Source organism: Condylura cristata, unplaced genomic scaffold, assembly GCF_000260355.1.
Source record: "Condylura cristata isolate star-nosed mole 26May11 unplaced genomic scaffold, ConCri1.0 scaffold00011, whole genome shotgun sequence".
Taxonomy (NCBI): Eukaryota; Metazoa; Chordata; class Mammalia; order Eulipotyphla; family Talpidae; genus Condylura; species Condylura cristata.
Window position 1 is genome coordinate 13,764,843 of NW_004567112.1, and position 17,770 is coordinate 13,782,612.

Below are 17,770 nucleotides of genomic sequence, written 5' to 3' on the forward strand. Positions count from 1 at the left end.
TGCCTAAATGATCTCCTCAGTCTGGGTTTACAATGACCCTGCTTTGGGTTAAGGATATAGATGCTGCATTAGGTGAGCTCCACTAAGTTTAGGGGGTGGGAGTGGGATTTAGGACAAGCGGTTGCATACTGAGATTGCCATTCCACAGCCTCAGCTCATACTTGATTGAACCTTCTCTGTTTAATCACTTTCCTCACTATTGTTTTTTCTTCAGTGATTTCCTTTCATGGGTCGTTTGAGGATCCGGTGTAACTTTCCTTAATACTGTCTTCTAGCAATTACCAATTGATAAGTACTTATTGCTCTCACTCTTAGCTCATCTAGGAAGGATACATGCTTAGCTCCCACTGGGATTAGGCAGTTTTCCACCCACCTTGGTCAGCAAATTACTTACTTGCTCTGATTGCTTTTTGCTTAATTTGTTTTTAATATCAAAGTCAGAGGTTTGTAACTAGCCTCTTGTACCAATTATAGATAGATTTTTATTTGAATAAAGTGAATAGATAACTGCAGTGCCCAACTGCTGTTACAGTGATTTCTCTTTTCCACTGTCATTATCACTGTAGAAAATACTTACCTTGCACTGTGATATGAACATCTGGATCTGAGTTAAGCTTGATTAAAAACAAGAGAGATATTCCCAGTATGTTATTGCTTCTTGATTCTAGGTCACGAATGACAATGAGTAGATATATTAAACAAATAAGTAACAAGCAACACCCCATACAACAACTATTCTTTCCCTTAGAGTCAAAGAAATTTGGAGGAAAGTAGGTATCTAAGTAGTGAAGCTACCCTTAGTATCACCATTGCGTCGAAACAGTATTCTAAGAACCCCATACCCAGGACAAGAATATGGACAGCGGAATAGTGGCTGCATTCCTGTAGGGGACTTGTCCTCAGTAGGCACCTGGAAAAATCAGAATGCTGCCAGTTAACCTTTTCTAGAATCACATGCTGTAGAATCTGGAGCAGAACACAGTAGTGAAAATACATTTAATTTCTGATGACACTGCATTGCCAAAAAGACTGATGCCAAAAAATGAAAGAAGTGACATATTTGAAATCTATAAATTGCATTTCTTGTTCATTTGTCACCTGTAGGAAAAGCACAGTAAAGTTTCTTCTTCTTGCAGAGTGGATGATGGATGATGTTAGAGTTGGGTGGCAAGAGCCTGTGTTGTCATTATTGACTTTCCATGGAAAACAATTCATTTACAGGTCCCATCATTGCAATGTCTGTACACCTTGCAAGGTATAAGCAAACTGGCTCTAATCACTCATGAGCTGATCTGAACAGAGAATAATTACTTTCCTGACTGAGGTAGGCTCTTCTTCCTGTCTCTACCCTCCTTTCTTGCAAGCAAAACAATAGAGATTCACTTAAATGGACTTGCACTTTCAATGTTGCAATGGTCACTGGACTGCATTCAGCAAAAAAGGACTCATTCACTCACTAATTCAATTTTCATTCATTTGTTTATTTTCTAAGATATGTGGATCACAGTTTATGTCAAATAAGTGATGACCCCTCTTTTTAGAGAGCACATTTCAGGAATTGTGAAAGCTTGGTTTGATGCCTTTTACAGAATCCTCCTAAAATTTTATCATTCAGATGCTATTTCAAAATGCAGAGGATTAAACGTAACAAAATGCTATTTAAACAAATCAAGAGCCAGATGTGGGTAGGTAGCCAGTGTAAATAACAAAAAGAGAGATCGCTGGGATTATTTAAGGAATGTAATCTGTTATTTTTGAAATGTAAGTACTAACTTGAAATTACAGTTTTGATATTTCCCAGTAAAATACCTTCTTAAAAATATAGCCTTATTTATTTATAATTGGCCCCATATATGTCTGAGGATTAGATAACATTTTTTATTTGCACTGCTTTTCCCTCAAATAGGGTAAATATTTTCTGTTAAATATAGGTCTAGCTTAAATTCTTTATCGATTTACTAACTTAGTTTTAATAACATATTAAATGTGACAAATTGTTTAACCCATTTGAAATAACATTGCCAGAGAATTTGAATTTGAAGGCTGAAATAATAAAATTTTACTTAGTTAGCAATAATTGATTAAGTAGTTCTATGATTTAACCACTGCGTTCGCTGTAATTTAATTATTTTGAAAGATGTGGCTAATAGGAATTACATAGCTGTATGCATTAGTATGTGTGCATGCATGTGTGTTTATAGTTCAATTAAAAATGCTTACAGATCATAATATTAAATAAAAAATCAGAATAACAAATTCCAACTCAACCATTGGTGTGACATACAGATCTGAACAAGAAGTAGTAGAAAGCACAAATATAGTTTAACTTGCTGAAGGAATAGGCAGAATCACAAACTATTTTATTTTTAATTCCGTGGGCAGCCTTAGCCTTAGAAAGCGGTTTGCACAATAAAAATAGCTAAACAGGCCCTCCCTGGTGGCGCAGCAGGTTAAAGCACAGCACTGAGAAGCTAAAGCCACTTCCGCATGAGTTCAATACCCGTCTGCCCCGAGGAGATCCACATGGCGAGGCAGACCTCTCCTGACCCGCCCGCTTCTCCCCTCAGCAGTGTACATCGTCGATCTGCCTGTTCTGCTCCCCACTCTGTTCCTGGTGAATCCTCTCACCCTCCACATCTCTGGCCTGTACCCCAGTTCTGTATGAGTAAATAAATCTTTAAAAAAATATACTCCTTTAAAAATAGCTAAACAATAATAAATCTAGATTGATACTTTTGAGTGGATTTAAGCAGAGACTTGAGAAAGGAATCTCAGGAAGGTTTCCGCGATACAGGTGCACCTCTAAATCTGATGGGAAAGTCTCCTGACATTGTCTACCATTTCCAACGTGTTAGAACCCCAAATAGATGGTTTGGGTGAGAAGGTATATGGAGAAGGTAAGGTTTTACTGTGCTATATTAGTACCTAGAAGAAAGCCACGAACTCCAGAGATTTATTTACCCAGAATTAAGTTTCTGTATATTTGAAAATATTTGCATATTATATCCATTCACTATTACCAGGATGCAGAATATCCCATACAGTCAGATGGCTTAGAGGATAAGTGAGTATCAAAATATTTTAAAGAAATGATAAATAAATATCAGCTCAATTTGAGGATATATGGTAGGCCTGTTGTTTTTATTTTGATGAAGTCATCTGCTAGGAGAAGCAGGTGGTGAGATCTGCACTCATTGAAAAGGAAAACATATCTGGTTAACGGGGAATTAGAAAATCAGAAGGGAAAATTACCTTGCCTGAGACAATAGATGCTCCATAAAATTGAGCCTCTTCATATTATTATGGAAATTACTTTTTGGCAGTAGCACACAAAGGTTGTTCTATGTCATTGTTAATTGTGGTTGGAGACACAAAGCAATATGATCAATCGGTGCCTTATTTGCTATTTGGAAAACGACAGCTTTTATGCGCGAGTAAAAAGGAAATCACCTGGAAATATTTTGTTGAATTCAGGAGCCATCTGATTGTCCTGGCTTAATGCATAGAAAAGATTTCGATGAAGACATGTGAGTTTGTCCTGATGGGCTCACGTCAGCCATCCAGTGAGGGGACACATTTGACTCGGTGACTGAAAGACAAAGAAACCACTAACTTTGCTGCACTTTATGTGGGTGAGCAATTATCTGTGTGTGCTCCCTCATCTGGAGCACAGCTGGCTGCCCACTCCCTCCCCCCGAGTCCTCCTTCAGCACTTCTAGAGGCAAGGCTGAAGGGCAGCAAGGAACCTGGAATCCACCCCAGATCACAGAGACGTGGCTCCGGCTGAGAGTGTCTTGTGTGTGTGCTTTGGTGCCATTTGCAGTGACACGAAGCTGCCTTTGAGGAGGACACTAACTGTTCTGAGGCTTTAATATGATTGCCTCCAAATGCTGGAGAAAGCTGTGTTTTCCTGGCACCCTGCTCTTTTATGAAATCGCTCTTTTTTTTTTTCCCCACCCCCCTGTCTCTCTCTTCCTGCAACTGCCACATCCTCGGCTGGTAATCTTTAAACTTGAGGCCGCTGTGATTTCTCTTCATATAGCCACCCATTAAGCATATTTTTCATGCTTCTCCGAACCAAACTCAGAAAGTGCCAATTAATAAGTTGATGGGGAGGAAGGCAGTGGGTAGCATTAAGGCCACCTGTCTGGAGACATTAGGTGCACACTTTGACTGAGTGAAAGAAGACCTGCAGAGAATCAGGAATGAGGTACTTTATCACACATTCCTAGAGGCATAAAATGAGAGACTAAAAAGCAGTTTTCAGTCAGCTCTTCCATCTTTCCCCTTTTGTAGATTGTTCACAGTGCTCTGGCCAAAGATTAACCATCCCAGTGGAGTGTTCAGCTGAGGATCTGAAACTGTGAATTTTTACACATGTATAGCATGTTCTCTTATCAGCAAAGTGAAGATGGAGAAGGGCATCCTTCTCAGCTGCCCCATCCATGGGATGTGTGGAAAATTCCTTCTATTCCATCATTTTTCATTTCATCATTATCAATTGCATACTAATATATGTTGGACCTTAACTTAGCTGCTGGGAATATGTTTGTCACGATTTTAGTAGAAGTTATATATACCCTGGCAACATGAATAAGTAGATGGTTTGTTAGGCAATAATGAAGTGAACAGTGCCCAGAAAAAGCTATAGGAAGTCCAGACTTGATTCAAGATTCAGGCTCAGTGTAGGATGACATGGGTTAGTGTTAATGTGAACAAAGAGGCTTATGGTAGGAGAGAAAAAACCATGGACTCCATCTTCTCTCTATTTCTTTCTGCATTTCCCACAATAGACTCGTTGATTGATTTTCCTAAATGGAGAGTAGACAAGGTACAGTAGGAAGGAGGATTTGGGTTAGGGGAGGAGATTACGGTCATGTCCTTGTGGGAAAATAAAGAGCAAGTAGTCCTTCTCCTGGAGGAGAAGAAAACGCAGGCATATGTTTCCTCCTCTCTCCTTCCATCTTTTCCTGCCTCTTTCATCTTTTAGTGAAATAGTTATGTGGCATAGACTCGAGGTAGACTAGAACTGACATAGTCAGAGCTTCACCAACTGTTCTTGGCTTGACCCTCATTTCTTGCATCCATATTTTAGCTCATTTTCAAGTTGTGTGCCTCTGTAAACAACTTTCTGTTGTTTTCTTTCTCCAACAATTCTTTTCGCAGATTATGTTACTCACAGACCCAGAGATTGAAAGCAGTTTATTGATCAGCTCAGACGAAGGGGCAACCTATCAAAAGTACCGACTGAATTTCTACATCCAGAGCTTGCTCTTCCACCCGAAACAAGAGGACTGGATTCTGGCATACAGCCAAGACCAAAAGGTAAGTGTGGTTAACTTGTCTAAGAGACTAGGATATGGTTATCCAGGGGAAAGACTATCAGTTAACCATCTCTATATTTCTTCTCAGTGATCACTTTTATTTTGTGCAGTAACCTCAACTCTGTGCCAGTGAGAAAAAGGGCCGCAAGAAGCACCTCAGGTTTTTCATTGAGTGTATAAGTGTCTTAAATGTCATACAGTGGAAAAACAGATTTCAGAGAAGACTCATGAGGAAGCAGTTCTAATCTAGATGCTTCAGGCTGTCAGGAGATCCTCACCACCATAGAGTTTAAGATGGTGTTTCATATTTCTAAAGAGATTATTTTTTTTGGGGGGGGGTAAAAGGCCCATTATATTTTGTAGCCTCTTAGATGGAAGACCTTGAAGAGGCTAAGAATACTAACTAGTAATTAGATAAAATAATCAAATAATTCAGCAGAGGAGCAGTAATAACTTATGAAGGCGACATTATTCAGGACTTGGTCAGTTTAGGACTTTTATACATTTATTGGTTGAATTGAAGAAAATTCATTTTCCTTTTTTCTTTTTTTAAAGATTTATTTATTTATGCAGAACTGGGATACAGGACAGAGGTGCAGGAGTGGTGAGAGGCTTCACCAGAGTGAAGGAGTAGGGACAGAGTGGGGAGCAGAACAGGCAGATTGATGAAGTACATTGCTGAGGGGAGCAGTGGGCGAGACAAGAAAGGTCTGCTGCACCAGAAATTCATTTTCTTAAGAAAGTACTAAATGAGATCATTTACATACATATATGCATGTATGTAAATGTGTGAGAAAGAGAGAGATGAATTCCACGAAGGGTGACACTATGAAATACATCATATACTCTATACTACAGATAATGCCTGCCCTAAAGGAACTTAGATTCTCAGAATATAAGGCTGGCCAAAGCAAATACGACTGGATTATAATTAAAAGAGACCAAATACAGAACACAAATGTGAAAGTCCAGTCATAAAAGTCCAAAAAAAATAAATAAATAAAATGTGAGATACCGTGTGTGAAATGCACAATTCTATGAAGTTATTATGGGAAATCTTAGAGTAGTGTTAGAAATGGCATATATTTAAAGAACCATTGGGCTCATATGAGCAAGAAGGATATCGGAGGGTTAATCTCTCTGGATTGATGTAGATAATGGAGGGCTCTCCGTGAAGGAACGGAATGAGAAAATAGCTTTCCAAGGTCTCTACTGACAAGAGTACTTTGGAAGAAGCACATTAAAATTCTTAGGATTGGAATTTTATTCATGCTGCCCTCACTGCCAAATAAAATGCACATTAAGCCTAAAAATAGAAAAGATTTACAATTAGTATTTTTTTTTTCCCTCATGAACAGCCTGGCTACCCTTTCAGAGAATGTACAATTTCATTCCTGGAGTCCAGCCACAGTGCATCTGGCCCAGGATGGTGCAGTTATGAAAGGGGAGGACCGAACAGCTCGGGGCAGAATACCAGTCATTTAATCTACTGGGTTATTATATTTATTTTGACAGTTGGTTAATTTTCCTCCTGATTCCAGAGGCACAGGAAGGACCAGATTTCCCTGGATAAGTGAAAACTGTGCATACTTGTAGTTGTGCTGAAGGAGATGCCCCGAAATACAGCCCTTCATGAACCCGCCCCTCAAGTATTATCTCCCAAGAGCATAAAGCATGTGGGTAACTTTGGAGGAGCAAGGATGGGCTGGTCGTGGGCCCAACCTGGCCAAGTGTAATCAACAGTCCTTGGCGTTGATTTCCTTTGTCTTAGCATGTGTTTGTAGGGGTCATTATAATTGAAGGTGCACTTCCATGAAATTGGAAAAAAACGAAACAAATACTATACTCCAGTTTGGTTTAGGTACGCTGCAGAATGTAATGTTGGGGTAAAATGACTATCATGGAGCTTTCAATTCATCTGAGGAGAAAAGATAAAAGTCTGTGAGTTTGCCAAAATAATCTGGAAGAGCAAATAAGTGCCTTCACTCACATGCACTCAGAAGAGCTGGACAGGCTTGGGGAGACAGGCAGCTCTCAGTGCAGGAGGTAGAGATGTTAGGAAGTGATTTCCCTGAACCTTAATGAATAGGTTCTATTCACCCCACTATTCGGGTGTGGTACGGGAGTGATGGCATCTTTACAGCAGAGAGGTGATACAATAATAAAGTTAGAAAAATCATAATTCTAGGATTGTGAATTCATCGGTTTGGTGAACACTGAAATTTGGGAAGGCTGATTATACTTATATATACTTTTTGAACCTAATGTTCATTGTTTTGACTTTTTTAACTGGTTACCAGTTTGGCAAAATATTTTTTGTTTGTTTGTTTTCTTAGTGAGGAGCCTTTTGAATCCTTTGACAATGGAAAGAAATGTTCAGCAGTTAGATTACAATATTTCTTCTGGTAGAAATATAAGGAAGAACTGTAGTGTGAGGTCAAAAGTAGGAAGATCTGTTGGGATGCCATTTCAGAAGTTCCAAAGCATCTTTTGTGACCACAGACCACATGAATTCCATTATCTTTGAGTTGTAAGATGCTTTAACGGTCTTCTCTTTATATAGCTAAAGCACCAATAATTTAAGATGTTAATAACTTTCTTCAAAGGGTAAAACTAATCTATGTATCATATGTCAACATCTACTGGATAATAGAAAGCCTCACATGAAATGGGTTAAGAGTTCTTATTCTGGAGGGGGATAAATTAAGGTCAGCAGATGGAAGGAGGCCATTTTTTTCTTCACCTCTGTTTTTCCAGGAGAGAATGACAGAGAACTATCCTTAGGAGAAAAATGGGGATGACCCTCTAATAAGAGTAGGGTTTGGAGCAGAGTCCATTTGCAGGGCATGAATCACGGAATGAAGAATGTAACACTAGCCAGGAGGAGAGTGTGCTGCAACCGAGCCATTAGCTGATGGTGTTGGCTGGGAGACAAGTTGAGAGGGTCTGTGGCCACTCAGGTGGGTCAGTGATACAGAAATAATAACTGGCGATCACCCATGAATCATGGTGCTATTAACACTGATGAGATGCGGCAGTGCGCCCTAAGGAGGGACCCAGGCTGGCGTTGGCAAGTCAATGACTGTATTTGTGCAGGGAAAGGGAACATTTATTCTTTCATGTAAGTATTGCTCATCAATTTTTCTGTGACAACTGCTATTTCTGCTGCTGCAGAACTTGCAGTGAAGATCATAACCTCAGTTCTAGTATTCGCTTGGTTGTATGCTGTTCTTTCCCTACCTAAGCTGAGGGGAATCTCAAGGTAAGACCCTCCCTGGTGGCTCAATGGGTTAAGGAACTATGAAGTTAAGTGCAGCCAGTGCAGCTTGAGTTCAATTCCTGGCCAGGGAGCTGACCCACATGGCACATCAGACCTCTCCTGTCTGCCCACTGCTCCCCTTATCAGTATATTTCAGTAGATCTGACTGTTCTGCTCCTCACTCTGTCTCTGATGAATCCTCTCACCCCCTGCACTTCTGGCATGTATGCCAGTTCTATATTCATAAATAAATAAATCTTCTAAACAAACTTCCATAGGCAAGATGCCCTGTCTCTGTTTCAGGGCCAGCTCCTTTAGAACTCACTTGTGTAGGGTCCCCTCTCTCCTCGCTTTCCTTCTCTGCAGCTCCCCATGTCTTTCTCTCTTTGGAATGTAGAGCCCCATTTACTCGTCCAAATTTCACTGCCATTGCTTTTGTCTCCTCTAGTGAGTGAAACTCTTAGAGCCCTGAAGACAGAGTGTGATCTCTGGCTGGAAGGTTAGAGCCCTGATTGGCCCCAGTGTTCTGTTCTGGCTGCATTTCATCTTGAATGCCTGGTCACCCAGCCGAAATTTTTGATGTCAGGTTTTAGGGACTCAAAGAGCTTTGTTGAGCAGATTGTTTTTTTTTTTTTTTTTCTGGCCCAACCTGGAGTTTTACTGTTCATTGGTTCCATAAGAAGCCGGATTTTAAATACATTTTAGAAAAGCTTTAATAAGAGAGAAATGTATATGGCAGTATGCCCTCCGAAGTTTTGTAAATTCAGGATGTTTTGATGTTTGCATCCTTTTTCTTAGAGGGAGAAATCTATTGGTTGCCAAGAGGTAAAAGCTATCTTGAATGGGCTGTGGCTGTCCAGGCTACTCTGGAATGACCATAGGGGAAAAGTGTGGAGCACTTTCTCTTTGATTTTCTAAAGTAATAGTCTCACTATTTAGGAAGCCCTGTCAGAGGATGCATCCAATATAAACATGGGAGCCAGAAACCTTGGCTCTTAAAGGGTCTATGAGAGAACATGCCTTTGGAAAACCCAGAAATTTCCAGGAAAAGAAAACATTACAGACACTATGAAAATTTCATGTCAGATAGGCAGGGGGATATCGTCACATAAAGTCACACCTCTTAGACTTTTTTTACAAAACAACAGTGAATCACTACACATGCTGTGAAGAATACCATACGTTTATTATAGGAACAGCAGTGTGCCTTGGTTTCCTTTAGTCATTTTTATATTCTGTAATTAAGCAGTAGGCGAACCCAGTATTTTGCTCATTCTTTTGTTTCTCTGCATTTGGAACCTGAGCAGGTAGGAGAACAGATAGAGTCCTTCGTTTCATCGCTGGTTTCTCCCCACTTTCTTGCACGGATGCAGGAAACCACCCAAGGAAGGCTTAGCAGCAGACTGAGTCTGCCAGATTACATCTTTATTTTAATTTGGCAATAAACTAGTGTACAAACTGTGCTATAAAACATTGCCTCCAACAGCATCTCTCAGTCTGTCTTAAACACCTCACTAAACATGATGTGTTGGGAAACATTTGAAATGAGAGAAAACAAAACGCAGATGTGGCTGGAAGAGAAATATAAGAACATGCAGCTACTTCAGCTTTGCCAAGTATCCTGGGGTCCCCGGCTCTTGGCCTGTGAGTGGTTGCCCTAGAGGTGTGACTTGTGAAAGCGAGATTCTGCAGTGTTGTGAAACAGGCATGAGCATTCCCAGGACTCAAGCTACAGAGTGCCCGGGGAGAGGAGGTCCTTTTGTTACACATCTGGGCCGGCGAGTCCTACCCCCTGGTAGCCCGGAAGGGTCTGCTGCCCTCACCGTGGGCGGTCAGGCTGATTGACTCCCGACCTGTGCAATGTGCTTCCTCCCCACCTCTCTGTAGGTCCCAGTCCACCCAGACCATGAACTCTCTTCTTACACAGAAAAATGAGGCATTTAACAGAATAGAGCAGGCACCTCTGAACTACAGGAAACTGGGGAGCAGGTGTCTTTCTGGGATGGTCATATCCAGCCCACTACTCCTGTCCTAGTGGCTGGCTCCTTCAATGTCATTGGACCTTTGGGTTATTTTCTAGAGAAATAATCCTGCTTTGTTTAAAATGTGACATTTTGTTATTTTTCAGTGTTTGCAACAAAGTCAGAACAAATGGAAAGCACAGGGCAAATGGAAATTAAACCTCACCTGCTCTCTGGTAGTAATTCCGAAGTCATTTTGCTTTTGCTTTTTGCCTTACCATTATCTTTGCTAGTCTCCCCTTCATGGATCTGTCTGTCAGTTTTATTTCAGAAGCTAATTTTTTTTTGAATTTTTTTTTATTAAAAAGTTTATTTTTACATCATTTTGCACATTTTTTTTTCATCTCAATTGTAATCCCCACGGGTTTCCCATCACCAAATCACCCCTGTGCCACCACCATAGTCCCGTGCATTTCCCTCCCTTCCCCTCCCCCCCCCGTTTTTGATCCCATTCCCCACTCCACCCCCACAGAATGTCTCTGGTCTATGGTTGTTCATTATTTTTGTTATTTTCTCGCCTGGTCCATTATACTCCTGCTATGAGTGAAACCATCCGGTATTTTTCTTTCTCTTTCTGGCTTATCAGAAGCTAATTTTTTATGATTAAAAAAAATTCATAGAAATGAATGATCAATTCTGTGAAGAGAAGACAAAGCCTGCAAGACAGACTGGTGGTCCAGCCTTCATTTTGTGGCCATACTAGAATTTCAGGATGTTTATGTTGTTTCACTTATGCTACAGCTCTATGAGTCTGCAGTCCAGGGAATACCATGCAGGGTCATGCATGATGTCTGGTCTCTGTAGCCCAAGAAATCACAGTTTGTGAAAGATAGAAGAAGCCCAAGGCTTGCATGTTGGCCTCACCTTGAATAGTTTGGTGTTCATGTATAAGATACAAGCCAACGAAAACATAGCTTTGAAGGGGAAGGCCAGTGTTGATAATGCAGGCTTTTTCACACGTCAATGCATCCTACGTATTGATACTTGACACTGAATAAGTAGTGGATGAATTTGAGTTAAAATCATATATTGATAAAAATGGAAAATTATACCACCTATGTGGTAATGTCCTATAGAATTTTAACATATTTATTTTTATTTATTTATGTATACAACACTGGGGGCTAGGCCAGAGATATGGGGGTGGGTGGGTGAGAAGGACTCAGTAAAGAGAGAGAAGGGAAAAGAACAGGCAGATTTACTGAAATACACTGCTGAGGGGGCAGCTGAGAGACAGGAGAGGTCTGTCGCGCCATATGGGTCACCTCCCTGGCTGGGGATCGAACTCATGCTACAGTGGCTGCAGATAGCTTCACAGTGCTGATAATTTAATACCCATACCACCAGGGAGATCCTGCATGAAACTTTAAAAAAATTAAAATAAAACCTACTTTTAGTTCTCCTCCCTCTTCTCTCTCCTGATTCTATGACTTTAAACAGTTTTATGTCATTCTTAAAAACAAACAGGGGCCCTCCCTGGTGGCACAGCAGCTAAAGCGCAGCACTAAGAAGCTAAAGCCACTTCAGCATGAGTTCGATCCCCACCTGTCTCAGAGGTGACCACATGGTGTGGCAGACCTCTCCTGACCTGCCTGCTGCTCCCCTCAGCAGTATACTTAGACGATCTGCCTGTTCTGCTCCCCACTCTGTCTCTGGTGAATCCTCTCACTGCCTCTGGCCTGTACCCCAGTTCTGTATGCACAAATAAATCAATCTTAAAAAAACAAACAAAACCCTTCCCCATTATTTAGTCACCTTTCATTCCAGATTGGGCCCTGGTAGAAGGGTATAACTTATCATCACTGCTTTAAATGTTGGCTCTTCTTGGGTAGTCATGACTCCTTGTTAAGGAAGTGGAGGTCACACTTTTCGAGAATCTGTAAAACTGGTTTGTCCCTGGTAGACAGAGAGCAGGATAGGTAGGAATAGTGCTCTACCCTGTAAGGCCCACGGATAGACATTTAACTTGATAGTTTCCCCCAGTGGAAAGTGGATGTAATCATAGTGATAACTGTCTCATAGGTCTCTTTGAGGGTGCTGAGATCATGTCTGTAAGTCAGTGAACACAGAGCTGGGCACAAGTAAGCCCTGAACAGGTTCTTGCCAATGTGTTAGCCAAAGACCTGAGAGAAAGCTGACTTGGAGTGTGGTGGCTTTGTGGGAACACAAGGCCCCATAGCTGACCACTGTCTTCTTGTTCCCTGAAGTTGCAGGCACGTTAGTCAATGTTGATGCCTCCTTGCCATTTACTAACAGGTTTCATGGAACCAGAATGAAAGAGCAGGGAAGGACCAGGGTAGGCTACTCAGAAAATGTTACTGATCATAGTAACAATAGACTATCAAATATTAAAATATTTATCTTCACAGTAACTCTATTTATTTTTGAAAAGATCCAGCAGCCCCTTAATATCAGAAGGGCAAGATGGAAAAGACCTGCCTGCAGGAGCCTTCAAATTCAACGCCCTGGGGATATTCAAATAACCTCAGCACACAGGCACACAGCACAAACACTTAGGACTGTGCTACCTACCTAACTCCATCAAGTCTCCCTAAGGCTTGGCATTGAGTAAAAAGGCACTCATTTCTTTACAAGAAATCTGTTAGGCATTATATACCATGCTGCTTTGGCAGGGTTTCCATGTGCTTGAAATTTCCCAATGTCAGAGCTGATTTCTAATCTCATGAATATGTAAATAATTTAAGTATCCAAGTACAAAACTGGCAATTAGAGTGGAAACCAGGGAGCTTGCTAAATGTCAACCCCAATGCTTGTTTGTAAAACAAATTCTCTAACTGAAATGCCATCATATGCAAACACGGAAGGCCTGTGTTCACCTCAGATATCTCGCTTAAGCAGGTTGTATCATTTTTTCACTTGCTACCTGAGGCAGTTTGACCTGCCTCTTTGTGATGATTTGAACGAAAGGAGCAGTTAGGAGAAACGGACGTTTTAAAATGACTGTGATTAGGGTTTGGGCAAGCACAGTTATACCTTTTGGTAGCTATTTAAGCTTTGAAACAAAGTTTTATTTTTACCTGTGCAGCTTTCTAGGCAGCTGGTTAAATGAGCTGTATGGCAACATTTTTCTGAGTGGATTAAGATGCTGTCTCAACCCAAGCCCCAGTGTGGAAGAGTTTGAAGGACATTTGACTTCATACTAGAACGTGAATCTCTTACTCAAGTGAGGAATACCCAGCAGATACCTTTCTCTAGCAGTGGCTTCTAAGCAAACCTTGTAATACTAAGATTTCCCCTCCCTGATGTTTTCCCCTCCCTGTGATTTTCCCTGTTAAAAGTGGTTGCACAAAGATGTCACCTGCCGGGGGTGGGGGTGGGTTCTGGAGGAGGAAATCTTAGCTTTGTGAATAGACATATTCTGTGAATTTGTGACTGTATATTTCACATCGGAGAAGATGTTAAAGTTACTGTTCAACATACTACTGTCAGTATAACAGGGTATTGTAAATAGAAATTGCAAATGGCTCATTCAGCGTTCAAGAAAGCCAGAGGCTCTGCAAGACTCGCATTGCTGGCAGAGGAACTATAAGTTGCTTACCCCCCTAAAACGACCAGGCTCTCTACAGAGCCAAACCTGTCAAATAGCACATGGGAAGGCATAAATATAGATTCCCCAAAACTCTGACTCTCCTGATTTGTTCTTTTCCAATCAGTGTCTCTCTAAGCTAACTACAGGCAGAGAGAGAAAATATCCTTGGAAGAAACTCGGGATTCAGGCCACGGCCGCAGCTGCTTCTGGAAAGGCCAGGCGGGGCTCCGTCTCAGACTGGGGCACGAGAGCAGTGTCTGGGCTGCTTCCTTCCTGAAAATATGGAAGAAAAAAGCAGTGCCATCTGCTTGTCCGCTTTCTCAGGATCTGTGCACACCAAAGACTGAAGGCAGCATTCTGAATCTGAAGGGAAGAGAGAGAGCGAGCAAGCGTAGGCTATTTACTCTCACAAGCACCCGCTAGGACCACCACAGCGATGGTGCCTTGTTATTCTTGTACCAAACACTAGATGAGTGTGCACCTGCTTAGCATTTTGGGCTTCTGAGGCTCCAAGAGATTATGAGAACTCCCCCACGGTAACCTATAGAGTGACTGGTAGAGTGTCTCACCTAGGTCTGGCTGTGTTCACTCCCTGTGCTTATTGCATCAAAACACTGCATTTTTTTTGGGGGGGGTGGGGAGGAGTTGTTTCTAATTGCCTTTCTTTCCTAGTTTCCCTAGAATAGCTCCTTCCTGCCCAGCCCACCATGAGACCTATCCCATCTCATAGATGCTGCCTTTCCCACAAGCTGAGTTGCCAGTGGAGGGAGGACTATGCATGGTCTGAAGATCTCACAGGAGAGGGCGGGACCTTTGAGCATGGATGATCTGCTCCTCACTGGGCCCCAGACTCTCAGCCACTCCTGAGATTGTGCGACACTTTGAGGCACACTAGCAGAGTGGCGCCTGCGTGGTTCCCCTCACCCTAACCGGCTCTGGTCCCCAGAGCGTGTGCAGGTTAAGGCGCCCCTGTCCAGGTGAAACTCAGGGAGTTTCAGAAACAGCCTGCTTCATTTGTTACATCTGGTCAGATGTTTTACTTCCTTTCAATGTTGTTCTGTTTATTTATTTTAAAAATACTGCTTCCAGTTGCTGTCATTTTTTCATTGCTTTATGTATTTCAGGACCCGCAAATGATTAGCTCTGTGATGCAATTGTTTATCTTTTTTTTTAAATATTTATTTATTCATACAGAACTGGGGTACAGGCCAGAGATGCGGAGTGTGAGAGGCTTCACCAGAGACAGAGTGGGGAGCAGAACAGGCAGATTTACGAAGTACACTGCTAAGGGAAACAGCAGGCAGGTCAGGAGAGGTCTGCCTTGCCATGTGGATCTCCTTCAGGGCAGGCGGGGATCGAACTCATGCAGAAGTAGCTTAAGCTTCTTTGTGCTGTTTTAACCCGCTGCGCTACCAGGGAGGGCTGCAATAGTTTATCTTTTCAGTATTGCAAGCTGAGTACAATTTATTGACACTTTCCTCTAATTTTGTCGTATCCACAAAATCCCATAATTTCATTCACTTGTCACTTTTAAGACAATTAGCAACGCATATTTTCACTGCTCCAGGAGTGTAACCAAATTAAAAAAAAAAAAAATACTGCTTCCTTCCTTGTCACGCCCATGCTGTGGTCATCTTCTGAGCCCTCTCTGCCTCCTTCTACCCCTTCTGGTGACTTCACCTCACAGGTACACAGTTCCACTTATGTCTTCCTTCTACTTATTTTTGCCTCTCAAAACTGCTGTTGGCATCATCTGTGCATTGAAATGATGGCATGATTATACGGTAGTGGAAGGGTACTCTTTCTTTTTAAGATTTTCTAAATTATGCATATAGAACTGGGGTACAGGCCAAAGGAACAGGGGTGGTGAGAGGCTTCACCAGGGACAGAGTGGGGAGCAGAACAGGCAGATCGACGAAGTACACTGCTGAGGGGAGCAGCGGGTGAGACAGGAGAGGTCTGCTGCACCATGTGGGTCACCTCAGGGGTCGAGGATCAAAGTCATGCAGAAGTGGCACAGCTAGCTTCATAGTGCTGCACACCAACCCGTTGTACCACCAGGGAACGTTACTCTTATTTCACAGCAGCGTCTTGTTATGGAGACACTTGCGATAGAGATCCTATCATGGATCTCATCATTTTATTTCACTTGTATTTATTTCCCCATCTGTATTAGGAAATCTTTAAAACCAATATCCCTCCTTATAACTTCCCACCAGGCCCACCACTCTGGGTAGGCTTCAAAATGGCCCACGGTCACGTATTGACCCTTCCTACCCAGCTAGCCCCAATTCCACATGTCTACTCCTCCAAATCCTCACCTCAGACACCAGTCGCCACTGTGGCACATGTGACAGACTCCAGTGGTAGCTGGAGGAGGGCCAGTGACATATTTTGATAAATCCAGTCTGGGGACATGGACGGCACCAGCGACATGTCATCATTCCTGCTCGCTCTTCATCAGCAAAGGCTGAACTCTCCGTTGGATGTATTTGTCTTTCCATCTTGCTGACCTCTGGACCCAGTACCAGCTCCTCTTAAGTTTTGGGAAGACTGCACCTGTGCAGCCTGTTCCAAGCTGCTGTTTGTAGCCCTTGCCCACACTTCTCTTTCATTTATGCATCCTAGCCAAACTGGATCTCTTACAAAAGACAATCAAGAGAGCCGCACTGAGGTCCGCTGCCCTGAATATTTGCTCAGACTGACCTTTTTACCCTGAAACACCTTTCTCCATAGCTGTTTATTAAGAAAACTAGACTATACTTTAACTATATACCTTCCCTATGCAGATTCTCATTTGCCTCTCCTATAAAGTCACCATGGCGCTATGAACAAAATCTCACCTGTTACTATGTGTTGTCGGTGATATCCTGACGGCAGGCCGGAGCTGTTGCAAATATCAAGTACATTTCTCCACTGGCCTCAACAGGAGGAAGGAGACTCAGTCCAAAGAAACCCATGTTTTTTCCAAGGGTGCTCTGCTGCTCTGTTTCTGCAGAAAGGAGCAGGCAGGGACAGAAATCACTGAGGGGCGGGAGGGGAGAGGGATGCCCCAGTGAGCTAGGGCTTTTCCTTGAGGAACCTATATCTGTTGACCAATATTTCAACTTATAACTTCCCTAGGTGCTTCCAGATTCTCTTGCTGTTTTTTCCAGTACCAACCCGTCAAAGTACAGATTCATGTCACCACTTAGTCCACTAAGTGCTACCATTTTAGCAACTGTGGGATGTGGCTAACAACCCCCCGCTCCCCCCACACACACACATACTCCCAGGGTGAGTTCTGGTTCCTGCCAGGACTGCAGAAGCAGAGCAGCAGAGCTCACTTGGGAAGACAGTGGGTTCTCTGGACTGAGTCTGAGTCTCCTTCCTGTTGAAGCCAATGGAGAAAAGAACTTGATATTTGCAATGCCTCAGGCCCGGCATTAGAAATTTATTTGAAGTCCTCAAGGTACTATCACTTTCTTGCTAAAAAGAATGCAGTAACAGCAGCAAGAACTAGAGAATCACAAGGCAGATGAGAGCTTTGTACCCAGACCTTCCCCAGGGCAGTATTAGGATGAGGCAGATAAAATAGAACTGGCAGGATTTTCTGTCAGCCTTTTCAAGAAGTGCA

The 17,770-nt window shown here is 42.3% G+C and overlaps 1 protein-coding gene across 1 annotated transcript in view; it reads left to right on the plus strand.

Moving 5' to 3' along the window:
- The window catches only part of SORCS1 (sortilin-related VPS10 domain containing receptor 1), a 456,202-nt gene that overhangs the window by 290,318 nt on the left and 148,114 nt on the right, over positions 1-17,770 (plus strand). Inside the window, exon 4 of the mRNA XM_004680456.2 lies at positions 5,167-5,325. Coding sequence (XP_004680513.1) covers positions 5,167-5,325 — 159 coding nt within the window. The remainder of the gene's footprint in view (positions 1-5,166; positions 5,326-17,770) is intronic.